We start from the raw sequence: 26,441 nt of genomic DNA, 5'->3' as shown, positions 1-26,441 counted from the left end.
AGTATGTTTTTCAACAGAAGAACCAGTTAAAATAATTTTAAGAAATAAGCACAAAAATTGTAGAAAAGAAATTGGGATTTATTCCGACCAAACTCCACAGCAACGAGCATACCTAAAACTTCTAAAAGATGAACTCAAACAAAAAACGGATGAGGGAATAAAAAACTTAAGTATAAAATATATTAAAGGCATCCCTAAAATCGTTGAAACGGATTCAAAAAACTAGATCAATCTAAAAGAACAGAAGATTTAACCAACCCGACTATCGATAACCTCACATACCAACTAACCAATAACTATGGTGAAATTAAATTTTCGAATAAATCTCTGAAATTTATGTATGCAAATGTACGTAGTATTGTTAAACCAGGTAAATTAGATGAACTTAGATGTGTGATAGAGTCATTTAAATATACAATACACGTAATCATATTGACTGAAACTTGGATAAAAACAAAGGATGAAGGTGAACGACTCCAACTTCCACGATATAAGCACTATTATAATCACAGGTCAAATAGTAGAGGAGGTGGGGTCTCAATATTTGTCCACAATAATCTCCAACACAATCAATGTCACGATCTAGTATTACTTGATAACCATTATCTCTGGGTCCACCTCTATAACTATTCATTGGACATAGGTGCTATATATCGTAAACCAGATCCAGTTACACTACAAAATTTTTTCGAAACCTTTGGAATACAACTTCAAAAAAGTAGCAGAGCCATCATATTTGGTGATTTCAATATAAATTTATTAAACTTGGATCGGACTAATAATACCTACAAGGACTTGGTTGAGATAAATGGCTTCCAACTACTAAACAAGATTGATGAAACATACTGTACACGAGAAACCAATACGACAAAATCAATTCTAGATCATGTAGCCACAAATGTGAAACAAAACGATTTCCACCTTGCCATTGTTGAATCAGCAATGTCAGATCATAAACAGATATTTTTAGAAGTAAAAAAATATAAACCTGAATTATTTAAAAAAATAGAATATGAAGCACTAAATTACAATGAATTATATTTATACATAAAAAATAACCCTATCTACAATAACAATTTAGAATATTCACAAATGGAATTAAGATTAAAAGAAGCAATCAATAAAAACAAAGTCATAAAATCAAAAATACTCAACAAACCAAGACAAGACTGGATACACAGAGATATCATTAAAGAAATCAACGACAGAAATCAAATTTACTACGAGCACAAAATGAACAAAGATAATAAATGCATTGAACAGAAGTTTAAAAAAAAGAGAAATCAAGTAACAGCAAAAATACAGAAAACAAAAAATGAATATTATACAAAGGAATTTAATAAAGTTCTCAAACAACCAAAGAAAATGTGGAGCCTTATAAACTCGTTATCTAGGAATAGCATAAAGGATACTGTCATTCCACAGATCAATACCCCTACCGGCTTAATAAGTGATGAAAAGGAAATTTGTAAGTGTTTTAATATGTTCTTTGCTTCGGTTGGCTCGATTTTAGCAAATAAAATTCCTAAAACTCAGAATTATCAACTTAATGTGATATTAGATAGCAAAAATTCATTCACCCAGTTTAATCCCACTAACGCTGAGGAAGTTAAAAACATTATTAACTCGCTAAACTCAAATACCAGCTCAGGGTTAGATGGCATTAGCGTTAAAGCCTTAAAATGTATCAAAGACTTGATAAGCCATGATCTAGCGTGTTGTATAAATAAATGTCTATCAGAAGGAACATTTCCAAACTCTCTAAAAATTGCTAAAGTCGTACCTATATTTAAAGCTGGTAGCAAAACAGACCCTAACAATTACCGACCAATCTCTGTCCTATCTGTTATATCAAAAATTTTTGAAAGGGTCTTGCATACTCAATTAAAAAAATTCCTTGACTCAATCAACTTTCTTTATCAGAAACAATACGGCTTCCGTCCCAAATCCAATACTCTCTCAGCCACGTCAGATCTTATAACAAAACTTATTAGTAATTTAGACAATAGAAATATCGCGGTCGGCATTTTTGTGGACCTAAAAAAAGCGTTTGATACCGTGAGCCATGACTTGTTGCTAACAAAACTTCAATGCATTGGTATCAAGGGAACAGCACATGAATTAATTAAATCCTACCTCGCAAACCGTTGTCAAATTGTCAAAATTGGATCATGTCAAAGTGATCCCTTGCCGATATGTTATGGAGTACCACAAGGCTCTATTCTAGGTCCACTTTTGTTCTTATTATATATAAACAACGTACATGAGCTTCCCTTCAAAGGTGACATAAGTCTATATGCTGATGACACCAGCCTATTCTACTATGGACAGTCAATACACTCTTTGATATCGGAAGCTCAACACGATATGACCCTCCTTAACACTTGGCTACAAAATAATCTATTGACAATTAACGTTGAAAAAACTAATTATATTATATTCTCACCTAAATCTAAAAAAGTTCCAACACATGCCCCTCTTTTTATAAATAATCAACAAATTAAACAGATTAATGAAGAAAAATATCTGGGTCTAGTATTGGATAGTCATATGACCTGGAAACCGCATATTGAAAAAGTCAGGAAAAAAATTGTTTCATTGTCTGGTGCATTAAGAGGATTTGCAAAATGTCTTCCAAATACTGTTCGATATACAATTTATAACTCCTTAATTAAATCCCACTTAGATTATCTAATACCGATATGGGGAACATCCGCTAAAACTAACATGAACAAAGTACAAATAGCCCAAAATAGATTAATAAAAACCCTTTTTTGCTATAATTATCTCACTCCAACAAAGAAAATATATAAAGACACTAAAATAATGGATATTTCGCAAATTTACGTCTATAATACTTGTATTCTGATACGAAAATTGTTTAATAAGGAAATTCATACAGATATCACTTTAACTAAGAGGAAGCGAAATTCTAATCTACGACAAAATATATGTATTGACCACCTAAATATCCATCCAGCCCGTACCTACTATGGCTCAAAAAATTTACTTCATGACGGAGTTAAAATATATAATAGCCTACCTACAGATATAAAACAAGTAAAATCATTAGGATTATTCAAAAAGAAATTAAAACTTCATATACTACAAAATGAAAATATGCCCTGAAATAACTATCGTGTATACAAATTACAACTTAAAAATATAAGTGAATAAAATAAAATCAGCAATATAAATAAAAATAACAACGATCACATACTTACTCACCTAGTTTAAAAAAAATCAAAAGTAAAATTACTTCAAAAAAATAAATTAATATAACTAATATAAAGTGTTAAATATAACATAAAAAGTATATATATTTTATGATTATTTTAAAATAAAGATTAAAAATCATTACATCATATTATGAATTATTATACTTATACATATTATATAAAAAAAAAAACAAGATTGTATTAATTGAATTACTTGAAATAGCTAAGTCAACACTAAATTACTATTTACTCTAATTTTTAAATAAACTTACTATTAATATTTATTTTAGTTCATGCAATCGGTGTCACATTTAGTTGCTTTATATCCGTGTAAACATTCCTCACGAACACAGCCATACCGTCATAAGACGATATTATTGCACAAAATAATCTCCACTCACCCGCAAATTTTTTAATTTTTTTGTCAAGGTGTACAACTTTGTAAAATACTGTGAAACTTTAGAATAAGTGAATTGTAAAATTCTTTGAAAATAAATGTCTCTAAACCTATACGTAGTATATTATTATTAGTCTGTGTCTGTGGTAAAAATATAATCCAACATAGTTATTATTAATCACTCATACTTCGAAAATAGAAATAGGAATAAAAATAATGATGATGAAGTCGACATCACAGATAATATTATAATACTATGACAGGATCACAGGAATTAGGAAGCTATTTGAAAAGTCAAAAGATAATAATGTAAGCGATTTGATGTTTATTTTTGAAAACAGCGCCATCTAGGATCTATTAATGAAATTGATGTCAAGATTTTATACAGCGCCATCTATGCTATATACTTGACACTATTATAATAAATTTTTACTATAATAAATTTAATTAATTATATTATGATTTTGAATAAACTTATGTAGCTACGTATACTAATTTAAGTTAATTTAAAATGGTTTGGATTCTGTTGTATTTTTAGTATTATTTGAAATGATAAAGGATATCTGAAATGGCAACATTGAATTGACGCTTGACGCGACGACATTGTCCAAATTTGAATTTGGTTCCAACGAATATTTTAGTAACGACGACTCCCTATTTGTGTGACGAGTATTTTCAATTTTTATAGAGTGGTATAGTGTTTTTAATAACTTTGTATAACTTTTATTGATAATAAACGTGACCAAGTGTTTTATACGTATTGTGTCGAGATGGCGTCAGAAAAGGGAAGCAGAAAAGACAAAAACCAAAACATCCAAGTGTTCGTTAGATTGAGGTAAAGATCCATTCAATTTTATTTTCTAACACAATCCTAATATAAGATATTTGTTTGTAGACCGAAGAAATTCTGTGGCACTTCGCAGTGTGTAAGGTATAAATTAATATCATAATTGTATAGTACCCTAATTGGGTACAAATATTTTCATAAAATATCATTTCCATGAATCATAGCACCCTTGATTTAATATTAGTCGTAGGAACCTTTGTTACCTAGTATCGAAATTAATTTCATGTTTAAGTCGATTAATTTCATTTAGATGATTACTTACATCATTGTTTTTAAAAGAAATTAAACCCACTCACTCGGAAATTAATATTTAAAAGCTCAGTTAATATTTAAAAGCTTAGTTTAAAACTACTACTACTATCTGCTTATAACCATAGTTTCTAAAGGCTATAAATATAAATATTAATAAAATTTTAATGATTTTTTATTTATTTCAATAGAACATGTTATTTATGAATCAAAACCTAGCTTTAAGGTATATAGGCATATTTTTAATTGATATCCACTTTATTTTATTGTTTATTTTTATTTAGATAGTGTATGGGAGGCTCAGGCACATTAAGCATATATTCCACATGGTGATTTTATTTTAAACTAGCGGTCCGCCCCGGCTTCGCCCGTGGTACATATTTACGTTTTCTCTACATAAAAACCATCCTCGTACTTCAAGGAATATAATAAAAAAAGAATTATCGAAATCGGTTCAGCCGTTCTCGAGTTATGCGCTTACCAACACATTTTGCGATTCATTTTTATATATAAGATAAGACAAAAATGTTTTTCTTTTACTACAGTAACTAGAACGCCGATTATCCAAATTAAATGGGACTGGGGTCGATTCGGGTAATCATAAATTCGGACATCTATCCTATAATATTATAAAGCTGAAGAGTTTGTTTGTTTGTTTGTTTGAATGTGCTAATCTCACGAACTACTAGTCCGATTAAAAATTATTTTGGTGTTAGATAGCCCATTTATCGAGGAAGGCTATATATCATCACGCTTAGACCACCAGGAGCGGAGCAATGCGAGTGAAACCGCGGGGAACAGCTAGCAATAGATAAATCGAAGAATTGCACATAGAATAAACTTTATTAAGTGCAATAATTAGTGTCTTGCCTGTAGCCTTCAACAATAATCATTGAAATATGTTTGGACTTCAGTGAATTCCGACTTGTTACAACAATACAGAACAAAAATTACTAAATTACCAGCTTTAATTATATTATGCTTAGGATAGATTTGGTTATTTATTTACCTAAATACTTTGAGTTTAATTTATATATGTTTTGATCTTCATTTTATTTTCATTGTCATTAGGACCTTCTTAACCATTATAAAAAGCAAACATGTAATTCCCCCTTCCCTTAATTCCAGACCGTTAAACCAGCGAGAGAAAGACATCAGGTCACTCGGGGTTGTGGATGTGATAAATGGCCGTGAAGTGACCGTCCGTCAGTCAAACCAGAGTTCTCACACTAAGAAGTTCACGTTTGACCGAGCTTTCCCACCACACAGCAAACAGGTAGAATAAGTTTGTTTACTGTTACTACAAATAGTGCTAATCAAGACCTAAAAAGTGAAGTCCCATGTCCCCTAGTGGGGTAAGGGGCAGATGCATTGTACATCTGTTTCACTGATTGATTTTCTTTAGGGACAAGTAGGTGATCAGCCTTCTGTGTCGTACCAGACCGAGACATTTTTTTTTTCGTCTCCACCGGGAATCGAACCCAGGACTCCTCGGTACTACGCACGCTCGTCAACCACGTTACAAAGGAGGCGGTCAATCGAGACCTAACAATCTTACTAATATTATAAATGCAAAAGTTTTTGAGGATGGATGTGTGTGTTTCGTACTCTTTCACGCAAATACTACTGAACCGATTACAATTAAACTTAGCACACATATAGAGGATAACTTGGATTTACACATAGGATCGGTTTTATCCCAGAAATTCCACAGGAACGAGAACTATGCGGGTTTTTTTTTATTCTTTCACCCGTCCAAATGCCATTGCTTGCTTTTATTACAGTTCCCTGTATCAAATGGCCATGTCTTAATGTGTGAATGAAGTTATAGATTTAAAAAATTTTTCTTTAATATTTCTTTCATGGACTGACCGGTTGGCTTGGGTGGTAATTGGCCCTGCCTTCCAAGCCAGAGGTCGTGGGTTCGATTCCCACCCGGGGCAAATATTTGTGTGATGAACATAGATGTTTGCTCTGTGTCTGGGTGTTAATTATCTATATAAGTATTTATTTCAAAATTATATATGTATGTTTATCAGCCATCTGGTTTCCATAACACAAGCGAAAGCTTAGTATGGGATCAGATTGTGCCGTGTGTGAAAATTGTCCCGAAATATTTATTTAATATTTATTTCATTGTTCCTAATGTACCTTCCAGGTGGAAGTATACCAAGAGGTGGTGAGCCCTCTCATCGAGGAGGTTCTAGCGGGGTATAATTGCACTGTGTTTGCATACGGGCAGACTGGCACGGGCAAGACGCATACTATGGTGGGGGAGGCGTCTTCTAATGAAGTGTCTTGGCAGAATGTAAGTAAAAAGAATTACATTCACTGAAAAGTGTTTCGTATTGGTTAAGATGGTTGTTAATCATCTCAATAGATGGCGCGCGGTGTGTCCCTTAGACACAAAACTGAAAGAATAGAATAAATACGATCGCTCTGGCGGGTCACGGGTGGCTGAGTTGGTCAGGCATCCGCCCCGGATTGGGGAGAAAGGATGCGGGTTCGAGTCCCGCCTCGTGATCGAATTTTTTCTATTCTTTATAAATTTTTAGAATGTAAGTAACTAGCTCTTTTTCACAAAAAAAATTTGATCGTTCATATTGACACAGTATACAGATACAAACATTAGGGAAACTTCATACAAAAATTTAGAAATGACACACGCACACAAGCAAGCATGCTTACGAGAATCGTGACGGTATACTTCTATATGTCAATAGTGAACCCCTACGATTTATGTTCTGGCTATAGAATTATAATTAACTAGCTTTCTGCCCGTGGCTTCATTCGCTGTGTCTAAATCCTAAGAACATTCCTTCACTCTAACTATTAAAAAATTCGCATCAAAATCCGTTGCGTAGTTTTAAAGAATTAAGCAATTTGCACGCATAGGGACAGAGAAAGCGATTTTGTTTTATAAATATTATGTAGTGGAGATTGAACAATTATATCAGCCATTATATTATTTTAATGAATCGCTTTGATTTTACTTACTATCTCTATGATATAAAAATGAATCCCAAAATTTGTTGGTAAGCACATAACTTGAGAACGGCTGAACCGATTTTGTTAATTCTTTTTTTATTATATTCCTTGAAGTACGAGGATGGTTCTTACGTAGAGAAAACGTAAATATGTACCACGGGCGACTGCTTGTACAATATAATTATACTTTTTTCAGGATCCACAAGCTGGTATAATCCCCCGTGCACTCAGTCAACTATTTGACGAATTACGTCTAACAAACACAGAGTATACTGTCCGTGTGTCCTATTTGGAATTATATAATGAGGAACTATTCGATCTGCTATCTACTTCTGAAGATAATTCCAAATTACGGATATATGAAGATGTGACTCGCAAGGGATCTAATATTGTAAATGGATTGGAAGAGATTACTGTGAGTTTGTTTATAAGTTTGTTATAGAATTGACAGAAATAACATCTTAAAGATGACATATAAATACTGTACTAGGTGACCTGTCTTTACACCGTTTTTTTTTTGAAGTGAAACTTCTTTATCGGGGTTGGACAAAAATTTAGTGTAACATTTTTGCGTTACGCCGTACGCGTGACAATTTTGCGTTACGCCGTACGCGTGACATTTTTGCGTTACGCCATACTCGTGACATTTTTAAGGTCATAAAGAAGTTTCACTTCTTACATGTGTACTCTAGTACACGCATACATTTTTTTTTCATGAGATCGTTTTACTAAAAATAAAAGTTATTTACGATTTACGAGTTCTCTTACGTAATATATTTCAAATGTGCATAAATAAGACATTTCGGGCTAAATTAGGTATGTAAATCTTTACATAAAAAATTATAGCATAGCAATAGATAACAAGCTAACAATTGCATATCTAATTGAATATAAATAGAATGTGTTCCACATTACAAAATAATTTGGAAAATCCAAAAGTGCACGCCTCATAATTTTTTTTTAATAAATATTTATTAATTATTATTTTTGTTTATTTAATAACAATTAAACCACATCGAATCAGACCCTGAAAAATGAAAGGGTTCTATTCCTGAGCATACTCAAGCGTAAGAGAAAAAAAAAGACTCAATTAGTAAAGTATTTCGGTCGCTATCGTGTTAACAAGAAAAAGGATCCGCACATACAGACACACGGACGTCCAAGACAGAACTTTTTTAAACTGTTTTTTAACTAGTTTAAATAACAAAAATGACATCAAAAATATCATGAACGTTAAAAATAGTGTTTTTTCTTAATATGTGTGTGTATGTATTATCTTACAAGTGCAATGTATGATACATAAAGACATTTTAAGTTTGAAAAATCAGATGTTTTGCGCGAAGTGACAGTAGTACCCACCTCAACGCTTCGCTTATGAGGCGTGCAAAAAAATACGATAGAAAAAAAATAATTACGTAAAATCTTAAATTTAACAGTCTTACAAGTTTAAATTGATTTAAAGTTATTATAGTATTAATTATAAATTCTAATTCCTCTAACAGGTATACAACAAAAATGAAGTCTACAAGATAATGGCACAGGGGCAAGAAAGGAAGAAAGTTGCGTCAACACTTATGAATGCACAGTCAAGGTAATTGATTAATTTCATAATTTAACGCATATCGCTTAGATAAGATAGTAATTTGATCACTGTAAATTTATTTCTTTTGTCGTTTTATATTGTTATTAATTTTTGTTTTAAATTATGTATGTGAAATATTGATAGTTGTTTTTAAAATCAATTTAACTGTCCTTAATTGGTTGCACTGAGATAAATTTTTAATATTGCAGCCAACAAAGTCAAAACAAGACAAATGTTCTGTAAGTACAGAACTTATTACAGTAGATAAAACTGTAGTAAATTAAATTTCATAGTAACTTTACGTTTATATACTTTATCCATAACACATGAAATATAGAAATACTTAATTTTGATGAAACCGCGCGGCACAGTTGGTACTTTATTAAATTACGTGACAACCATTACCCAGACAAACAAATTCGTGGGCATAATATATCAAAATTACCACCAATAGAATTTGATGCCAGTCGTAACAATTTCTAAAATAAATACCAATGTACCATGTTAAAAACGTATTGAAAATTTATTTTGATAAATTTTATTCTTATTCTATCCTATCTTTCTTATACTTTATATTTCGTATATTCTTGCTTTCAGCCGCTCGCACACAGTATTCACAATAGTCGTGCACATGAAGGAAAACAGTCCGGAGGGTGAAGAGCTACTAAAGATCGGTAAACTCAACCTGGTCGATCTAGCCGGTTCGGAGAACATCAGTAAGGCGGGTTCAGACAATCCCGCTAAGAAGGAAAGAGCAAGGGAGTGTGTGAATATTAATCAGTCGCTGTTGACTCTCGGTAGGGTTATTACTGCTTTAGTGGAACGGCACCCGCATATACCGTATAGGTGAGGATTTTTATGTATTATTTGTAAACAGAAACTTAATAGATAAATTATTGTTATAAATTGTGGTTGAAATTGTTTCTTTGTAGATGAAATGGTACATTTTATTGATGAAGTAATAGATACAAAAATTACACTTTTATATATCCAGTGTAGTAGAAGAACCATCACAATTTATTCACCAATTCAAACAGAATAACTTAACAGACAAAATATTTATCAAATTTTATTAAAATACGGTGTAATTTAATCTGAGCAGTACAGGACCTATATTTTCTACCCATTTACTATTTTCATTCCTTATCACTACTTTTAATCAAATGTAAGTATATCAGATACTGTGTGTGAATCTATCTTTCTTGTTTTCTTCTCAAATAAACAGGGCAAGACATGCATTTTTTTTAGCCACTACAATTTCTTTCCGGCTATTCTCAGTGCACAATTCAAAAATGCATAGAAGCCTATCGAAAAAAATTAATGTTTGAATTAATGCTATATTGTATTAGCCACTAACGATTCATAATTTTCAGAGAATCAAAACTAACCCGTATCTTACAAGAATCACTCGGTGGTCGAACAAAAACCTCCATTATAGCAACTATTTCCCCCGGACACAAGGATTTAGAGGAAACTATGAGTACATTGGAATACGCAAATAGGGCTAAAAATATACAGAATAAGCCAGAAGTTAATCAGAAAATGACCAAGAAAGCGATGCTCAAGGAATTTGTGGAAGAAATAGATAGATTGAAACGTGATTTGCAAGCTGCTAGGGATAAAAATGGTATGTTATTTGCAAAATGAAGTAAATTGCACAATTTACTAACTCCTTTTTAGTGTTATTGGAGAGTAGTGGGTTCGATTTTACCATTTATAAATAAAAATCACTATGTAAAAAAAACTGACTTCAAAAACGGAAAAGTAAAAAATATATACCGGCCGAATTGAGAACCTCCTTTTTTTGAAGACTGTTAAAAAAATATTGTAAACAGTGAAATTATGTGTACTTCGTTTGCTTGCATTTCATTTTATAGAGAAAACGCGAATTATTTTTACAGTTTAAAGAAGAATTTCCAAAATTTGTAATTTGTTTTCGTATTTTTGTTATCGTATTCATAGTCGTCATAGCACTAAATTTTAAAATGTTTGCAATTGATGGTGTTTTAATTCATTAAAGAATAGTCGAGTATTAATTCACAATTAAATTAAAAAAGATATAGCTAAAAATAAATAAAAAGTAAGTAAAAATTAAATAAATAATTCCCAGGTGTGTATCTCGCAAGTGATACATATGCAGAAATAACATTCAAACAAGAGGAACAAAGGAAAGAGATTCAAGAACTCCTCCTTAAAAAGAGAGCCCTAGAAGAAGAGAAAGAAAGATTGGAGAAGGTAATCTATTTTTATAAAAAAATGTACATGCGTGTACTAGAGTACACACGTAAGAAGTGAAACTTCTTTATGACCTTAAAAATGTCACGAGTATGGCGTAACGCAAAAATGTCACGCGTACGGCGTAACGCAAAAATGTTACACTAAATTTTTGTCCAACCCCGATAAAGAAGTTTCACTTCAAAATCTATAAGAGTTACAATTACAATAAATTTTCATTGTACAAACTTTCATCCCCTATTTTATCCCCTTGGGGGTAGAATTGATCACAATACGATCAAAATACTTACGTCCTAATATGTACCTGCATGCATAATTTCAGCCCGATCTGTTCAGTGGTTTGGGCTGTGCGTTGATAGATTATTATGTCAGTCAGTCACCTTTGAGTTATATATACCTATGTATATTTAGATATTTGTATTGTGTGTGACTGTTGTATAATTTTCTAGTCCTCTCATAAATAAATAAATTATAAAACATATAAATTTATCATGAATTCCACTTTACTCAAAACTATTAGATTTTGGACATTGTTGGTAAAAACTTTTTATAAACATCTATTTGACTTTGGCTCAACAAATGAAGAATCTTTCCACTTTATAATAATAGTTAAGATTTACATATTATTATTAATAATAAGTTATTTATTAATAATTATTATGTATGTATAGGTATTTGGTGATCTAAATGGAGCTCTACAAGCTGAGAGACAGCGTTGTGCTGAGACGTTCAACCAACTGTGTGGAGTCGAAGATAGACTGGCGAATACACGATATGTAAGTATTTATTTATTTTGCCATAAAAATAATATTTAAAGTAAAACAAATATAATGTAAAGTTGTAATCTAGCCTTAAAGTAAAGGAATATAACGTTAAAGTTGTTGGTATATCGTTATATCGTTCTTGGAATATGTTGAAGTGCAATGAACAATAGAATTAGACTAACAATCACGCAAAAAAAAGTCTGAAGTAAAACTCTGCCTACACTATATAAGGCAGAGTTTTGTCGTGGGCGGTTCATTTAGACTTTCAACACTGCCATGAAATATGCTAATTTGAATGTTTCCCACCAGGTTGCCTGTTATGGATTGCTATTCAGCAATAAGCAAAATATTGTTCATTTTCTGCTTTGTTCTATCTTGTTTATTTATTTATTAATAGACAATAAATATACTTGTTTGTATTAGAAATAAATAAATAAAGTTTATATTTCCGGTCCGGATTATGTGCTACATCAATAAATTTTTCATTCATCAGTTTTTTAATTTCAAAAATAAAATTGCAATTTAATTAATAAAATCAACATATTTATTTATTTAATAATCATTCAGCAACTACAAGAAACACAGCAACACGCGGAAGAGCAGCGTTACATTGTGCAAAAACAAGAGGAAACAGAACAAGTGTTGTCGAATCAGGCTAAACAGTTGTTGCAAGTTGCTGATCTAGCGAGCAACGATGCTACTTGCTTGCACAATGTTGTTGATAAACGCAAGTGAGTGTTTAAAATTATATTTAATGACATCATAGTAATTACATTGTTATATCTTTATATACTTATGTTAAAATTCTGTCTGTTTGTAATGAAATTGTCTTTAAAGAGAGAAAGAAAGAAAATACGTTTAATCACAAATACTTTTACAAATTTTGACTTATAACTAAACACTTACATGGAAAAAAAAATAAATAAATCTTAAAATACAATAAATACATTCAAATATCTTAATATCGTATTCGTGATTAGGTGGACTACTCAGCATTTGCCTCTCCGTATTAGAGGAGAGGCGCCGGTTTTCAGTAGTCCCCTCGACTTGCTACGCTTGGAGCATCAGAACGGTCTTCTGGGTGGTTAAATTAGGAGCTAATACATAATTTAAAACGTAAAAAAAAAGAAACAATAGGTGATTAAATGTTATACTTATATAGGTAGTTAAAATTGACAATCCAGACAATGTAGATAATTATAAACTTACTTGTACATACATAATATTTAAATATAATAGGGTTACTCAGATTAAAATAAATAATATATAAATGAAAAATATATGTAATAATGTAGATATATAAGGCTGTACATTTAGCGCTATTAGGGCTGGTTAAGAAATTGTGCAAGAACAACTTTTTTGTACTTATATTTAAAATTCTGTAGTGTTTTACAATTTCTTATTGGTGGAGGCAAATTATTCCAGCACCTAGTAGCGCTGTATGTGAAGCTTCCCCTGAATGCCGCTGTGTAATTTCTGGGAACTGAGAGCTTATACATAGACGCCCGTGTTTTATATAACCGATTGCCGTCGTCCATCCACTTGAGTTTGTTATAGAGGTAGGCGGGAGCTTTTGTCAGGATCACGTTAAAAAGTAGGGAAGCGAGGTGCAGTCGCCGCCTACTCTCCATGTTTAAGATTTTATTGGACTTTAGGGTTGGTGTTATATGGGTCCGAGCGGGTATGTCCCAACAAAAACGAGCGCAGGCATTTTGTATACGCTGTATTGAGTTTTTAGTGCGTACCAGCAATCTAGGACCATACATCACATCGGCATAATTGAATTTTGAGAGCACGAGTGATTCGCAAAGCTTTATACGTAGATCTGTGTTCAAATGTGCTCTTATGTTATACAAAACTTTTAGGCGATAGAAGCAGTTTGCTATTAGTGAATTGATATATTTTTCGAATCTAAGTTGTTCGTCGAATATAACTCCTAAATTACGAGCCTCACGTACACGCTCGATGATAGTACCTTGGATGTTCAGTACTGGATTATGCTGCTCGACGCTTTTTACCTGTTTTGGTGTACCTAGAATCATGAATTTCGTTTTGTCAGCGTTTAGCAGCAAGGTATTATTTGCTGACCATGTAGAAATTCGATCTAGATCGCCATTTAGTTTAACTAAGCAGTCGTGTGTGTCATCGGGCTTGAAGGAGAGATACAGTTGTATATCATCAGCGTACGAGTGAAATTTACAAAACTGAATATTGTTAATAATGTCCGCGGTGTATAAAATAAATAATAGAGGGCCTAAAATTGAGCCTTGAGGAATACCTCGTTCGACAGACCTACACCGTGAAAACAACCCCTTGCCGTTTTCTCCCGTAATCATGACTGTTTGAGTTCTATTGTTTAGATAACTGTCGAACCATGAGACTGCGCTTTGTGTAAATCCGTAATAAGATAATTTGGCCAGCAATAGAGGTATGTTCAAGGTATCAAAGGCGCGCGAATAATCGAGATAAACAAGTATTGTGCCCATACCTCTATCCTGTGCTCTAATTATGTTATCCACTACATCCGTTAATGCTGTAGCAGTTCCGCGTTGTCGTCTAAAGCCCGATTGTAAGTCCGGTAACATTCGATTTGCCTCTAGGTATTCTACTACTTGTTTGTATACAATTTTTTCCAGTATCTTTGACATACACGGTAGAATACTGATTGGCCTTAAATCTTTATATGAATCAGGATGATCTTTTTTTGGAATCGGCTGCACTAGTGCATTCCGCCATAACGTAGGAAAAGCATTCGAGGATATTGAGGTGTTAATGATGTGTGTTATGATTTTTAAAGTAGATGGTGTAGTTAATTTTAGCATATCAAGCGAGATATCATCGCTGCCTACAGCTTGTGATGTTAGTTCTCGAATGGCTTTCCATACGGCTTGATCAGTCACTGGCTTTAAGGTAAGGACGGCATCTTTATTATATCGATGTGATTCATAATACGATATGTATGATGGTGGTGAGTGTCTAGGACCGGGAGTGTCAAGGAAATGCATATTAATGCAATTAGGATCACGCAAGTGAGGTGGTAAGAGCTGTTCTCTTTGCGGCTTTATCCGTATATGTTTTTTTAAGTGTTTCCAAAGGGCCTTAGGGTTTTTTGTGTTGGCATTAATAAAACTATCGAAATAAGCTTTTTTTTCCCGGTTGAGAGCGCCTTTGACGTAATTTCTGAGCTCGTTATAATAACGTATATGGGAACTTTGTTTGGTTAATTTCGCCCGAATTTGTGCATCATCCCTATCTTTCATAATTAATTTCATATTGTGCGTTATCCTTTATATACTTACTAGCTGTACTCCGCGGTTTCAACCGCGTGGCTCCGCTCCTGTTGGTCTTAACGTGATGATATATATAGCCTATAGCCTTCCTCGATAAATGGGCTAGCTAACACCGAAATAATTTTTCAAATCGGACCAGTAGTTCCTGAGATTAGTGCGTTCAAATAAACAAACAAACTCTTCAGCTTTATAATATTAGTATACATTTAACGTCTCTTCTTATACAGGTCGGTAGAATCATCAAATTTGGAAATAACTCGCGCATACCGCACATCGTCTAGTTCACACCGCACTGCGATATCGCATCGTACTGCGACACACAGACAACATGTGGAACGACACACACACCGACTGGTGGCGTTGGGAGGTATTTATATTGATTTTAAATATAATTTTTTGACGTGACTTATAATTCGATATAGCCGGCTGCACGCACGAAAAAATATGACTCATGCGGCGTTACCTCGCTTTGAGGCGTTCCATTTAAGGCTTGAAGTGCGAGCGAGAGCGCGGAACGAGCGACAAAGAAGCACAATCGGACGTTGTCACGTTCAACTATCGTCAGTAAACTTACTTTACAGACAACCAATTTTTTGTTTTAAAGAAAAGAAAAAGGTATTTATATTTTATACCATTTCTGCCCCACGGTTTTACCTGCATAACTCCGCTCCTTTTGGTCTTAGCGTGATGATATATAGCCTATATGTTGCCCCGACCTGCTTTCAAAGCGCTTTTGAATCTACAAAATACAAACAACTAATAATAATATATAATTAACCACCTGCACCGGTAATTTGACCATGACGCGTTCTAACTATGAAGAAAAGCCATGACACACTATATTATATGTATTAATGTATTTATTATTTTATTTTTGTTCCCAGAACAATACACAGAGGAAAATATACAGACTTTAATGCAAAACAAACAGAAGTTTAACGAGTTGATACATATGGCGAAGGAAACTTTGGAAAAGGTATTTAATTATTATGTTTTGAAAATATAGCTTGTGAAATAATACAGATATCGATCATAAGTTCGATAAAAACACATGAATACAAAAGGAAACACTATTTTTTAAACAACAGTGAAAATCTCAAGCTCACGTGTCAGAAGTGAAACTTCTTTTGCAACATTCAAATAAGTATACCAAAATCGTCGCTTTACTCCATGACATGACGGTATTGCCATGACGCGACCTTGAAATTTTACTCTCAACGCGCCTAAAGAAGTTTCACTTCAAAAAGTTTTTGATAACTCATTACTGCAGTGATGTTAAGTCCTAAAGAAAACCAAAATAAAAACATCTGTTGCGGCAATAAGGCTCGTTTTTGCATGAACTGTGTTTTTTTGTTGAAATGAAACATCTTTCCTCTATAGAATCTGTTTTATTACTGATTGATGCACACAATGTAATTAGTCACTTAGTCGTAGACGTAATTAATAAAAAACCGAATAACATCAAAATGAAATTATTACAATAATATTTATTTATTTTGTTTGCAGCTATCATCCCTCCCCATAGAATTACACTCCACAATATCGACACACGCATCGACGAACAGACAACAAGTGCATACAACGCTAACTACACAAGTGGAGCAAGTGAACAACGTAGTACAGAATGTTGCGAAGTGTTTGTCTGTATGTCTGCAACGAGCTACGGAAACTGATGTGTGCAGCGATCTCGATAAGTTCTTGCAGTATTGGGTGAGTTTATAAATTGCTTATTATTAGTGTCCGACCGAACTTTCGGTTTCGGTTTCGGTTTCGGCCGAGTTTCGGCCAAAAATCAAGTTTCGGCCGCAGTTTCGGTTTCGGCCAAAATCGGCCGAAACTTTTGCCGAAACCGAAACTTATTTCGCAAGTTCAGTGAACTTAGTTCACACACGTTCACGCTCGCCTATCTTCGTTTTCCTCGGCAACGCTTTGACGGACGCTGTCAAAGCGTTGGTTGACCCACGCTGGTGGAAACAATTTTTGATTTTTTTTTTTTTTTTTTTTTTTTATTTATTATCAGAAACAAAATAGGTTATCTATGTTGAGATTGGAACTGGGTGTAATCTTCTTATATATAAAATTCTCGTGTCACAATGTTAGTCTGCATACTCCTCCGAAACGGGTGGACCGATTCTCATGAAATTTTCTGTGCATATCGGGTAAGTCTGAGAATCGGCCAACATCTATTTTTCATATGTACCACGGGCGAAGCCGGGGCGGGCCGCTAGTAGTAATTAATAATTATTATTTTTACATAAGAGGTATCTAAAAGAGACTGATTATTCTTCTAAGTACAAATACCAATCCAAAGTATTAAAGACTCTTTAATAAAGAGAAGGACTCAAAATACCAAAACTTAGTATTTAAAGTAACAGTAACAATTACTGATTTGATTTAAGATGACTGATTTTACTGAGAACTTAATTTGAAAAAATAATAAAAATTAAATTTTTTATTATTAATATTTTAAAAATATTATTATTTTTTATTTTATTTTAAATAAATGATCACAACCTGTGTTTTCACTTCATGCCCTAAAATAGGTAAAATGCACCAAAGTTCAGTATTTTTAGAAATTTCATACTTGACCACGTGAGTTTCGGTTTCGGTTTCGGTTTCGGCCGAAACTGAAGCCACGGCCGAACATTCGGTTTCGGTTTCGGTTTCGGCCTGGAAACCAGTTTCGGTCGGACACTACTTATTATCCTACTTCACTACATAGATATGAAACAAAGTCGCTTTCTCAGTCCCTATATCCCTATGTGTGCTTAAATCTTTATAACTACGCAACAGATTTTGATGCGGTTTTTTTTATTCTCGAGGAAGGTTTTAGTATATAATTTATTAGGTTTTAGACAAAGCGGACGAAGCCGCGGGCGGAAAGCTAGTCATTATTTATTTACAGTTTATTGTGCTGGCATACAAATAAATCCTTATAATTAAAACTTATAACTAGTCCAGCACAAAAGGCGGCCTTATCACTTAAGAGTGATCTCTTCCTGGCAACCTACTGTGTGAAAAGAATAAGCTAGTTATTAGTATATTGAATTCCCACAGCACAGTGACACGACAAGCCGTATAACGTCAGTGTCCCAGGTTCATTCCCGGTGGGCGCTGGAGTTCAAAGAGTTGTTCGAACAACACGAAACTTTCACGCAACAAATGATGGATCAATTGCAACATAAGAGAGCAATCTTCGATGAACGACTGCAAGAGAGACTCGCTGTAAGTATAAATAAATTTAGTTAGTTACCATACTCCTCCGAAATGGCTGGACCGATTTTCGTAAAATTTTGTATGCCTATTGGGTAGATCTGAGAATCCGACAACATCTATCTTTCATACCCTTAAGTGATAACAGTAAGGCAGAACAATGTTTGCCTTACTGTTAAAGTATTTATTTATGAAAAAACTTTAAAACGATCTCAATTGGCGTTTTTTTTTTTTTGTTACATCTGTTTTTGTCTGGGTGAAGCGAAAAATGATTTTACAAGTAATACTTACACATAATATAATTTATATAATGGTACGGGAGCTAGCAACGTTTTAAAAAAAGTCATTTTAGTATAGTTGGGTTTTTGATATACTGTTTCTCTTGCTATTTCGGTTAGAGTCCGGGCTGTCTGGCTGGCGGTACTGCGTTTATTAGTGCGCATCTTATCTGCACAGGAAAATATTATCCTTAATTTAAAGTCAGAAATAGGAAGAGAAACAGTATATCAAAGTACCAAGTATTCTAAGATTCTCTCTTGTCAATGTTGCTACCTCCTATACAATAATAATTTACAATAAAACACAAATTTCCTACAGATTTTCACAGCAGACAAGCAAGCAACAGAACAACGTATATCCGAGCAATTATCTCATTTAGAACAAGACAAAATACAACAAAAACAACTAGAGAATCAACTATTAAAATATATTCAAGAGCAAAGGAAATGCCAACAAGAGAGACACGATAGGAGAATGCAAGAGATAAACAGAGATAGAGAATTCGAAAAGAGAATCAACGAGCATATAGAGTGGTTGAATAGTGTAAGAGAGAGTAGTGCGAGGGAGACGCAAGATATTGTGAGCCGGTTGGAAACGAGTGGGAAAGAGATGGATAGACACAAGCGGGTTGTGGAGGCGTTGTATGTGGATTGTGGTAAAGGTTGGTAATAATTTATTTTTAATTTTTTTTTATAGAGGTAAAGGTAAGAAAAATAATATTTGTCTTGTTGTATAGAATAATGTGTTTTAAGTAGGGATGTAAACAAGTTTTTCAACACAATTGTGTTTGTTTTATAGTGAAATATAAGTTTTATCCAACTAATATTATAAATGAGAAAGGTTGTGACGATGTATGTATGTGTATGTATGTATGTTTATTACTCTTTGGCGCAAATACTACTGAACCGATTACAATGAAATTTAGCACACATATAGGGAATTAACACATAAATTACTCTTCCAACAAAATATAACAAAATACGTCCAGTCTGCACTTTTTCCAATTGAATTAATTTTTTTTGCGCTTAACAATAATATAATAAAAATAAATAAATACTTCTAGGTAATACATCAGTATCGAACGCTTGCAATGAACTGGGAGGGAACGTTTTGGAAATCGTTCGACATGTGAAAAAAGAATTGGTTACATCGCTTCAAGATACACAAGGATATGTCCAAGTAAGAATTATAATAAATATAAATTTTCTAGTGTTTGATTTTACGCGAGTATTATACATTTAAAGACTTTTCAACGGATTTTAAACGCGATTTATTCATTATTTTCCCGATCTTTCGAACACTTTACAGCAAGCGTGGTCACGGGGAGACGGTGTCAGTCTGACGGTGGGAAAATAATGAATAAATCGCGTTTAAAATCCGTTAAAAAGTCTTTAATTTCTAAATAAATATAAATATTTATATATTTTTTTTATATTTCTGTGCTTTCACATGAATATAAATTGTACATATATTGTAATAAATTGTGAATTGTAATTGTAAATTGTGAAATAATTATTATTGTTACATTTTATGAATTATACTTGTAATTAATAAGTGTTACCGCTTTCTTGCAATTTATATTTATTTCACTTAGAAAAGAAATAGAGATTAGATTGAATTTTGCAAAAAAATACAATTTCAATATTCAAATGAAAATTGTTAAAAATATGTTTCAATTTAAGTGTTAAGGTATATAACAAAACAAATCTTTCAAAATATATGGAAACGCTATAAATTTGAAATATATTAAAGAAATCGTATTATAATCAACTACTATACAATTCAAATTAGTTCTTTCCTTAAAAAAACATGAATTTCTGTATAAATAATGTTCAATAATCCAATAAACAGAAAGAAACAACAAAAGCAATGGAGACGAACAAACAGAAGATGTTGGAATTAACTTCACAAGTGGACAATTGTATGGACTCGCTCGCTCTCAACTGTCAGCAGGCTGTCATCGGTTTGGCGCAAGAGATGAAGGTAAAATAAATAAATAAATAATAAAAAAAATATATCTTATATAAATATTATAGGACATTATTACACAAATCGACCTAGTCCCACATTAAGCTCAATTAAGGCTTGTGTTGTGGGTACTAGGCGACGATAAATATAATATTTAATAAATCCATACTAATATTATAAATGCGAGAGTAACTCTGTCTGTCTGTCTGTTACTCAATCACGTCTAAACTACTGAACCAATTGTCATGAAATTTGGTATGGAGATATTTTGATACCTGAGAAAGGACATACTTTTTACCCCGGGACTTAGGATAGGTTTTATCCCGGAAATTCCACGGGAACTATGCGGGTTTTTCTTTAACTGCGAGGGCAAAGCCCGGGGCGGAAAGCTAGTATTATAAATACGAAAGTTTGTGAGGATGGATGTGTATGTTTGTTACTCTTTCACGCAAATACTACTGAACCGATGACAATGAAATTAAGCACATGTATAGAGGGTAACTTGGATTGACACATAGGTTTTATCCTGGAAATCCTACTGAACGTATCGGGCTGAAATTTGGAATGCAGGTAGATGTTAGGACGTAGGCATCCGCTAAGAAAGGATTTCCCGAAATTCTTGCGGGAACGGGGAAAAACGGAGATGCACGTACAAAGTCGTGGGCGGAAGCTAGTTATCAGTATATTTCAGGCTCCTGAAAAACAGTTGTTACTATCTTAGGAGCCCGGGTCACTTTAATTTGTTATTTTCATTTATTTATTTATTTATTTCAGAACTCAGCATCGCACACAATGTCAGAGATTTCGTTGCTCAAGCCGCAAGTGGACACGATAATAACAAACACAAGGGAACAACAAATAAAACAAACGGAAATACTAAAAGATCTCAACAGTGAAACGGAACATTTGACCGACTGCGTAAATGAGGAGATTGGAAATTTGGAACAGTTGGAAAGCAAGTGTCTGAATGAACAATATGTTGTTTATTCGCCTACTGGTAAGAAATAATTAAGTGTTAAGATTATTATCCTCATAAAAAAGTTATTTTAAATAACTATTTTATGAGGTTAAAAAGATAAGTTTCGACAATTTTAAAACCTCCCTGGTAAATGAGAAAAATTCGCTCAAAAAAAGGAAGTATTGCAAACATAATATATATCTGTTACAACTCAGTTTTTTATGTTTTATTCTAAAAGCACTTGAATTGTAAATTTTTTGTATGTACTAAGAAAACGTTTTATAACATTATGACTTCTTTATTCGGTGGTAAATGTTAAAAAATGTTATGACGGTTCAAAAGTGCTTTTATAAGAAGTCTAATTGTATAAATAAATGTTTGAGTTTATATTAATAAATAAATATTTCGGGACAAGTTTCACACACGGCACGATCTGATCCCATACTAAGCTTTTCGCTTGTGTTATGGAAATCAGATGGCTGATAAACATACATATATATAATTTAAAATAAATACTTATATAGATAATTAACACCCAGACACAGAGCAAACATCTATGTTCATCACACAAATATTTGCCCCAGGTGGGAACTACCAACCAAGCCATCCGGTCAGTCAAAAAATTAATCATTAATCTGATGTAAAATAAAATTCTAACTTATTTCACAGGACAAACGCCAGCCCGCAGACAGTACAATTTCCCCAGGAACTTGGCGGCCACTTCCCCACACGAGAGGATCATAGCTCGCTTTAGAGCCATGAGGGAACAGAACGAAGATGTGAGTTTATTATTACCATTGAGATAATATTACTACGTATGGAGGAGACACCACGAACAAAATCTGTGCGCCATTTTTTTGCTCTAAGTTTTAAAAATTATTATCTAGTTAGGTACTTACCGATGAAAGTTATTCCTTTGCACTTTCCGTATTATTTGTGCAATATCGTAACACACACGAAGGCATATTTGATGCGTTTCACTTTAAAACAAATAAAAAATGAGCGTGCAGTTACGCCATATGGCGTATGTTGAGCGGAACATAAGTGATGTAGGTGGTGTCGTCTCCATATATCTCAATGATTTTTACACGCTTTTTATTAGCTTCACCTGTATGTTTGTATGTTTGTTTGTAACCGACTTCTTTGGGCGCGATTTTGACCCACTTGAAACGGCCAGATTTCGTAACTTTGTAGATTTATTGAGGACCGATTTTTAAAATAAAATAATTTTTTACAGTGAAACTTTTATTACATCGTCTCAAACTGTTTGGTCTGTGTAGCGCATGTCGCGTGTATCGCGGCTGCCGAGTAGGTATACCTACTCGGCAGCCGACCGACACGCGACATGCGCTACACAAAGCAGTGTTCGGAACCGTTCGAACAGTTTCACTTTTACCGTGGTTTCATAAAACCACACAACATTTTTTTTACTCACACTATTATTAATTTATATTCATTGAAATTTTTAACACTATTTTCTTAATTTAAATTCATTTAAATTTATTTTCTATTTTTTAGTTCGGTTTTCTATAAAAAGCGTGTTTTTTAGTTTTATTAAACTATTATATTTATTTATGTTTTACACTAGCTGCGCTCCGCGGTTTCACCCGCGTGACTCCGCTCCTGTTGGTCTTAGCGTGATGATATAATATAGCCTATAGCCTTCCTCGATAAATGGGCTTTTTAACACCGAAAAAATTTTTCAAATCGGACCCGTAGTTCCTGAGATTAGCGCGTTCAAACAAACTACTCAGCTTTATAATATTAGTATAGAATTCATATCTCTAGCACACCAATCAGATAGTATTTAACGATATCACGCGAAAACCACTGAACCGATTTTGATGATACATACCACATCAGTGGCTTAAATACAAAAATAACATAAGCTATAGCATTCTATACAAATACAATTAATAATTATATTTTAAAGAAATATAATGATTTCAGAGTGCATCAGATATAACGGACAAAACGAACGAATCAGAAGACTCTGCGGTGGAGCCTTCACCGAAGGCGCCTGAAGTAATTGACATTGATGGAGAACAAAGGGTAAATATTATATTAAACTAGCGGTCCGCCCCGGCTTCGCCCGTGGTACATATGAAAAATAGATGTTGGCCGATTCTCAGACTTACCCGATATGCACAGAAAATTTCATGAGAATCGGTCCACCCGTTTCGGAGGAGTATGCAGACTAACATTGTGACACGAGAATTTTGTATATAAGATGTTATTTATATAATATATAATGGTGAATGATTTTTTGAAATCGGTCCAGTATTTTTCTGTGAAAACCACATATACATACTAATATTATAAATGCGAAAATAACTCTGTCTGTCTGTCTGTTACTCAATCACGCCTTAACTACTGAACCAATTTGCATGACATTAGAGATACTTTGAAACCCGAGAAAGGACATAGGATAGGTTTTATCCCGGAAATCCTACGGGAACGGGTTTTTCTTTGAAAACGCGGGCGAAGCCGCGGGCGGAAAGCTAGACATACATAAAATTACATTATGACAAACCTTTCCTCTTTATAATATCATTATATAGTATAGATGTTATAATCACTATTTTAGTCGACCCCCATTTCTATTGAAAATGTCATGTTTGATAGTTTGAAAAATCGTTGATTCATAGATACAAAATCAATTTTTTCCCAATAAAAATAATTAATATATATGCAACTTTACGGAAATACGTCGAATCACGCGTGGTAGGGATAAGAAAAAGATGGCGCGTAATGGAAAAATGTCACGCGTAACGAAAAAATGTTACACTAAATTTTTTTCCAACCCCGATAAAGAAGTTTCACTTCAATAACCTATGTTACTTCCTAATAATGTAGCTTTCTATCAATGAAAAAATCATCAAAATCGGTCCTTTACTTTTGGAGCTTATTCAATACAAACAATAAAATCTTTTCTCATTTTTAATATTGTCGTAGAAAGATAAAAATATTAAATTTTATTTATTTAATTAATATTTTATTTTTAGATTAAATAAATATTTTATTTTCCAGAGACACCAAGATCAATGCAAGGAAAACAGCATTATAAATAGATCGTCATCATTCAAGAAACCTTCGAAGCTTCCCTCATTTTCTGCGAAAAAACCGCTCGCTGAAAGAAACTGACGAAAACTTATTGACTGTAAAAACTATTTTAAATAGATATGTATGAAAAATAGTTATGGTGTTTTGTTACAATCTTGAATTTTAAAGTAACCTTATAATTATGATTTTTAAATTAATTTAAATATGGCATTGAAATTTCTTTGAAGTGATATAAAAAATAAAAATTGACACAACATCTAGTCTCAAATTAAACAAAAGTAATTAAAAAATATTTTTATAACGGTACTCCAAAATTAATAATGCGCATGCAAATCTTCGCTAATTGTCGAATTTCCAAAATGTATTTCATTTGACTAAACAAATTTTACTAAATTATGCATGAAGAAAATGCATTTAACCACTCTATATAGATATCGTCTTCGGACGCTCCGGGAATATGACAGTTGTCGAACTGTGACAATTATTTCTATGCGCATTATCACTTTTGGAGTACTGCCCCCCTAGTCAAGTGGCTTTCTGTTAGCGTAGCGTTCAATAGAATAGACTACGAATGTATGAGATTGACGTAAGCTGTAGATACGTTTATCGACAGCTTACGTCAATCTCATACATTCGTAGTCTATTCTATTGAACGCTACGCTAACAGAAAGCCACTTGACTAGGGGGGCTGTACATACATTGAACCAACTCCATGAATTACAATTAATAGCTGTAATTACTAATTACTAAATTTAATTATTATTATATATTTTAGATTAATTTTCTACATATTTAAGTGCTTATGTATATTTAAAAATTAATAAAAATATATTGGAAGGAAATATGTTTCTTGTTTCTAAAAACATGGTTATTTGAGTTCGGTAAGTATATTTCAGGTAGTTTTTTAACTAATACGAAAAGTAATGTAGAGATTTCAGTTATTTTCTGAATAAAAAAAATTGATCACACCATTAATTATTTCACGGAATATTTATAAATAAAAGACAAATTAACAGTAAAACCAAATCACGCCGCCATAGAAAAATGTTTATTTTTTGTAAATAAGGTACAAAATGGATTGCAGTGCAATCTGTCATCTTTTAAAAATGGCTGAAACGTTTGACCAATAGCGATGCAGTAATTTTCCCGCGTAACTGTTGACATTTGCATTTTGACATTGTCGCGCTGTATCTGTAAAAAAAAGAAAAAGTGAACCAAGTGTTCCCAACATAACGTTTATAAAAATCTAAAATAATTACATAATATTATGTGCACATTAGTATAAATAACTTTTTAAATTTTGATTACAATAATAATATGTAAAATACCCACTTTTCTTTTCTCGTCTGTAAGTTCTTCTCATGTAATTTTCCATTGCATTTGATTGCTA

General features: G+C 33.0%; 1 protein-coding gene across 1 annotated transcript; it reads left to right on the top strand.

Annotated features, from left to right (window-relative positions):
* The first annotated feature begins 4,250 nt into the window (after positions 1 to 4,250).
* On the top strand, positions 4,251 to 25,556 carry LOC149899441 (kinesin-like protein Klp61F). Its single transcript, XM_090113526.1, has 21 exons — positions 4,251 to 4,450; positions 5,840 to 5,987; positions 6,870 to 7,019; positions 7,896 to 8,114; positions 9,202 to 9,290; positions 9,879 to 10,127; positions 10,655 to 10,908; positions 11,392 to 11,516; positions 12,188 to 12,292; positions 12,848 to 13,011; positions 15,798 to 15,937; positions 16,455 to 16,546; positions 17,077 to 17,280; positions 18,628 to 18,795; positions 19,381 to 19,723; positions 20,126 to 20,241; positions 20,914 to 21,045; positions 21,805 to 22,027; positions 22,658 to 22,767; positions 23,939 to 24,040; positions 25,019 to 25,556. Exons 1-21 carry the CDS (start codon positions 4,386 to 4,388, stop codon positions 25,130 to 25,132), a joined length of 3,312 nt encoding a protein of 1,103 aa, XP_089969652.1. The 5' UTR covers positions 4,251 to 4,385; the 3' UTR covers positions 25,133 to 25,556.
* Positions 25,557 to 26,441: the final 885 nt, after the last annotated feature.

This window comes from Colias eurytheme, chromosome 20 (assembly GCF_061535395.1).
Source record: "Colias eurytheme isolate Ceu_HAF_F1 chromosome 20, ilColEury1 Martin Lab GWU primary, whole genome shotgun sequence".
NCBI classification, from domain to species: Eukaryota; Metazoa; Arthropoda; class Insecta; order Lepidoptera; family Pieridae; genus Colias; species Colias eurytheme.
The sequence above is the reverse complement of the archived record's forward strand: the minus strand, read 5'-3'. Positions and strand labels throughout refer to the sequence as shown.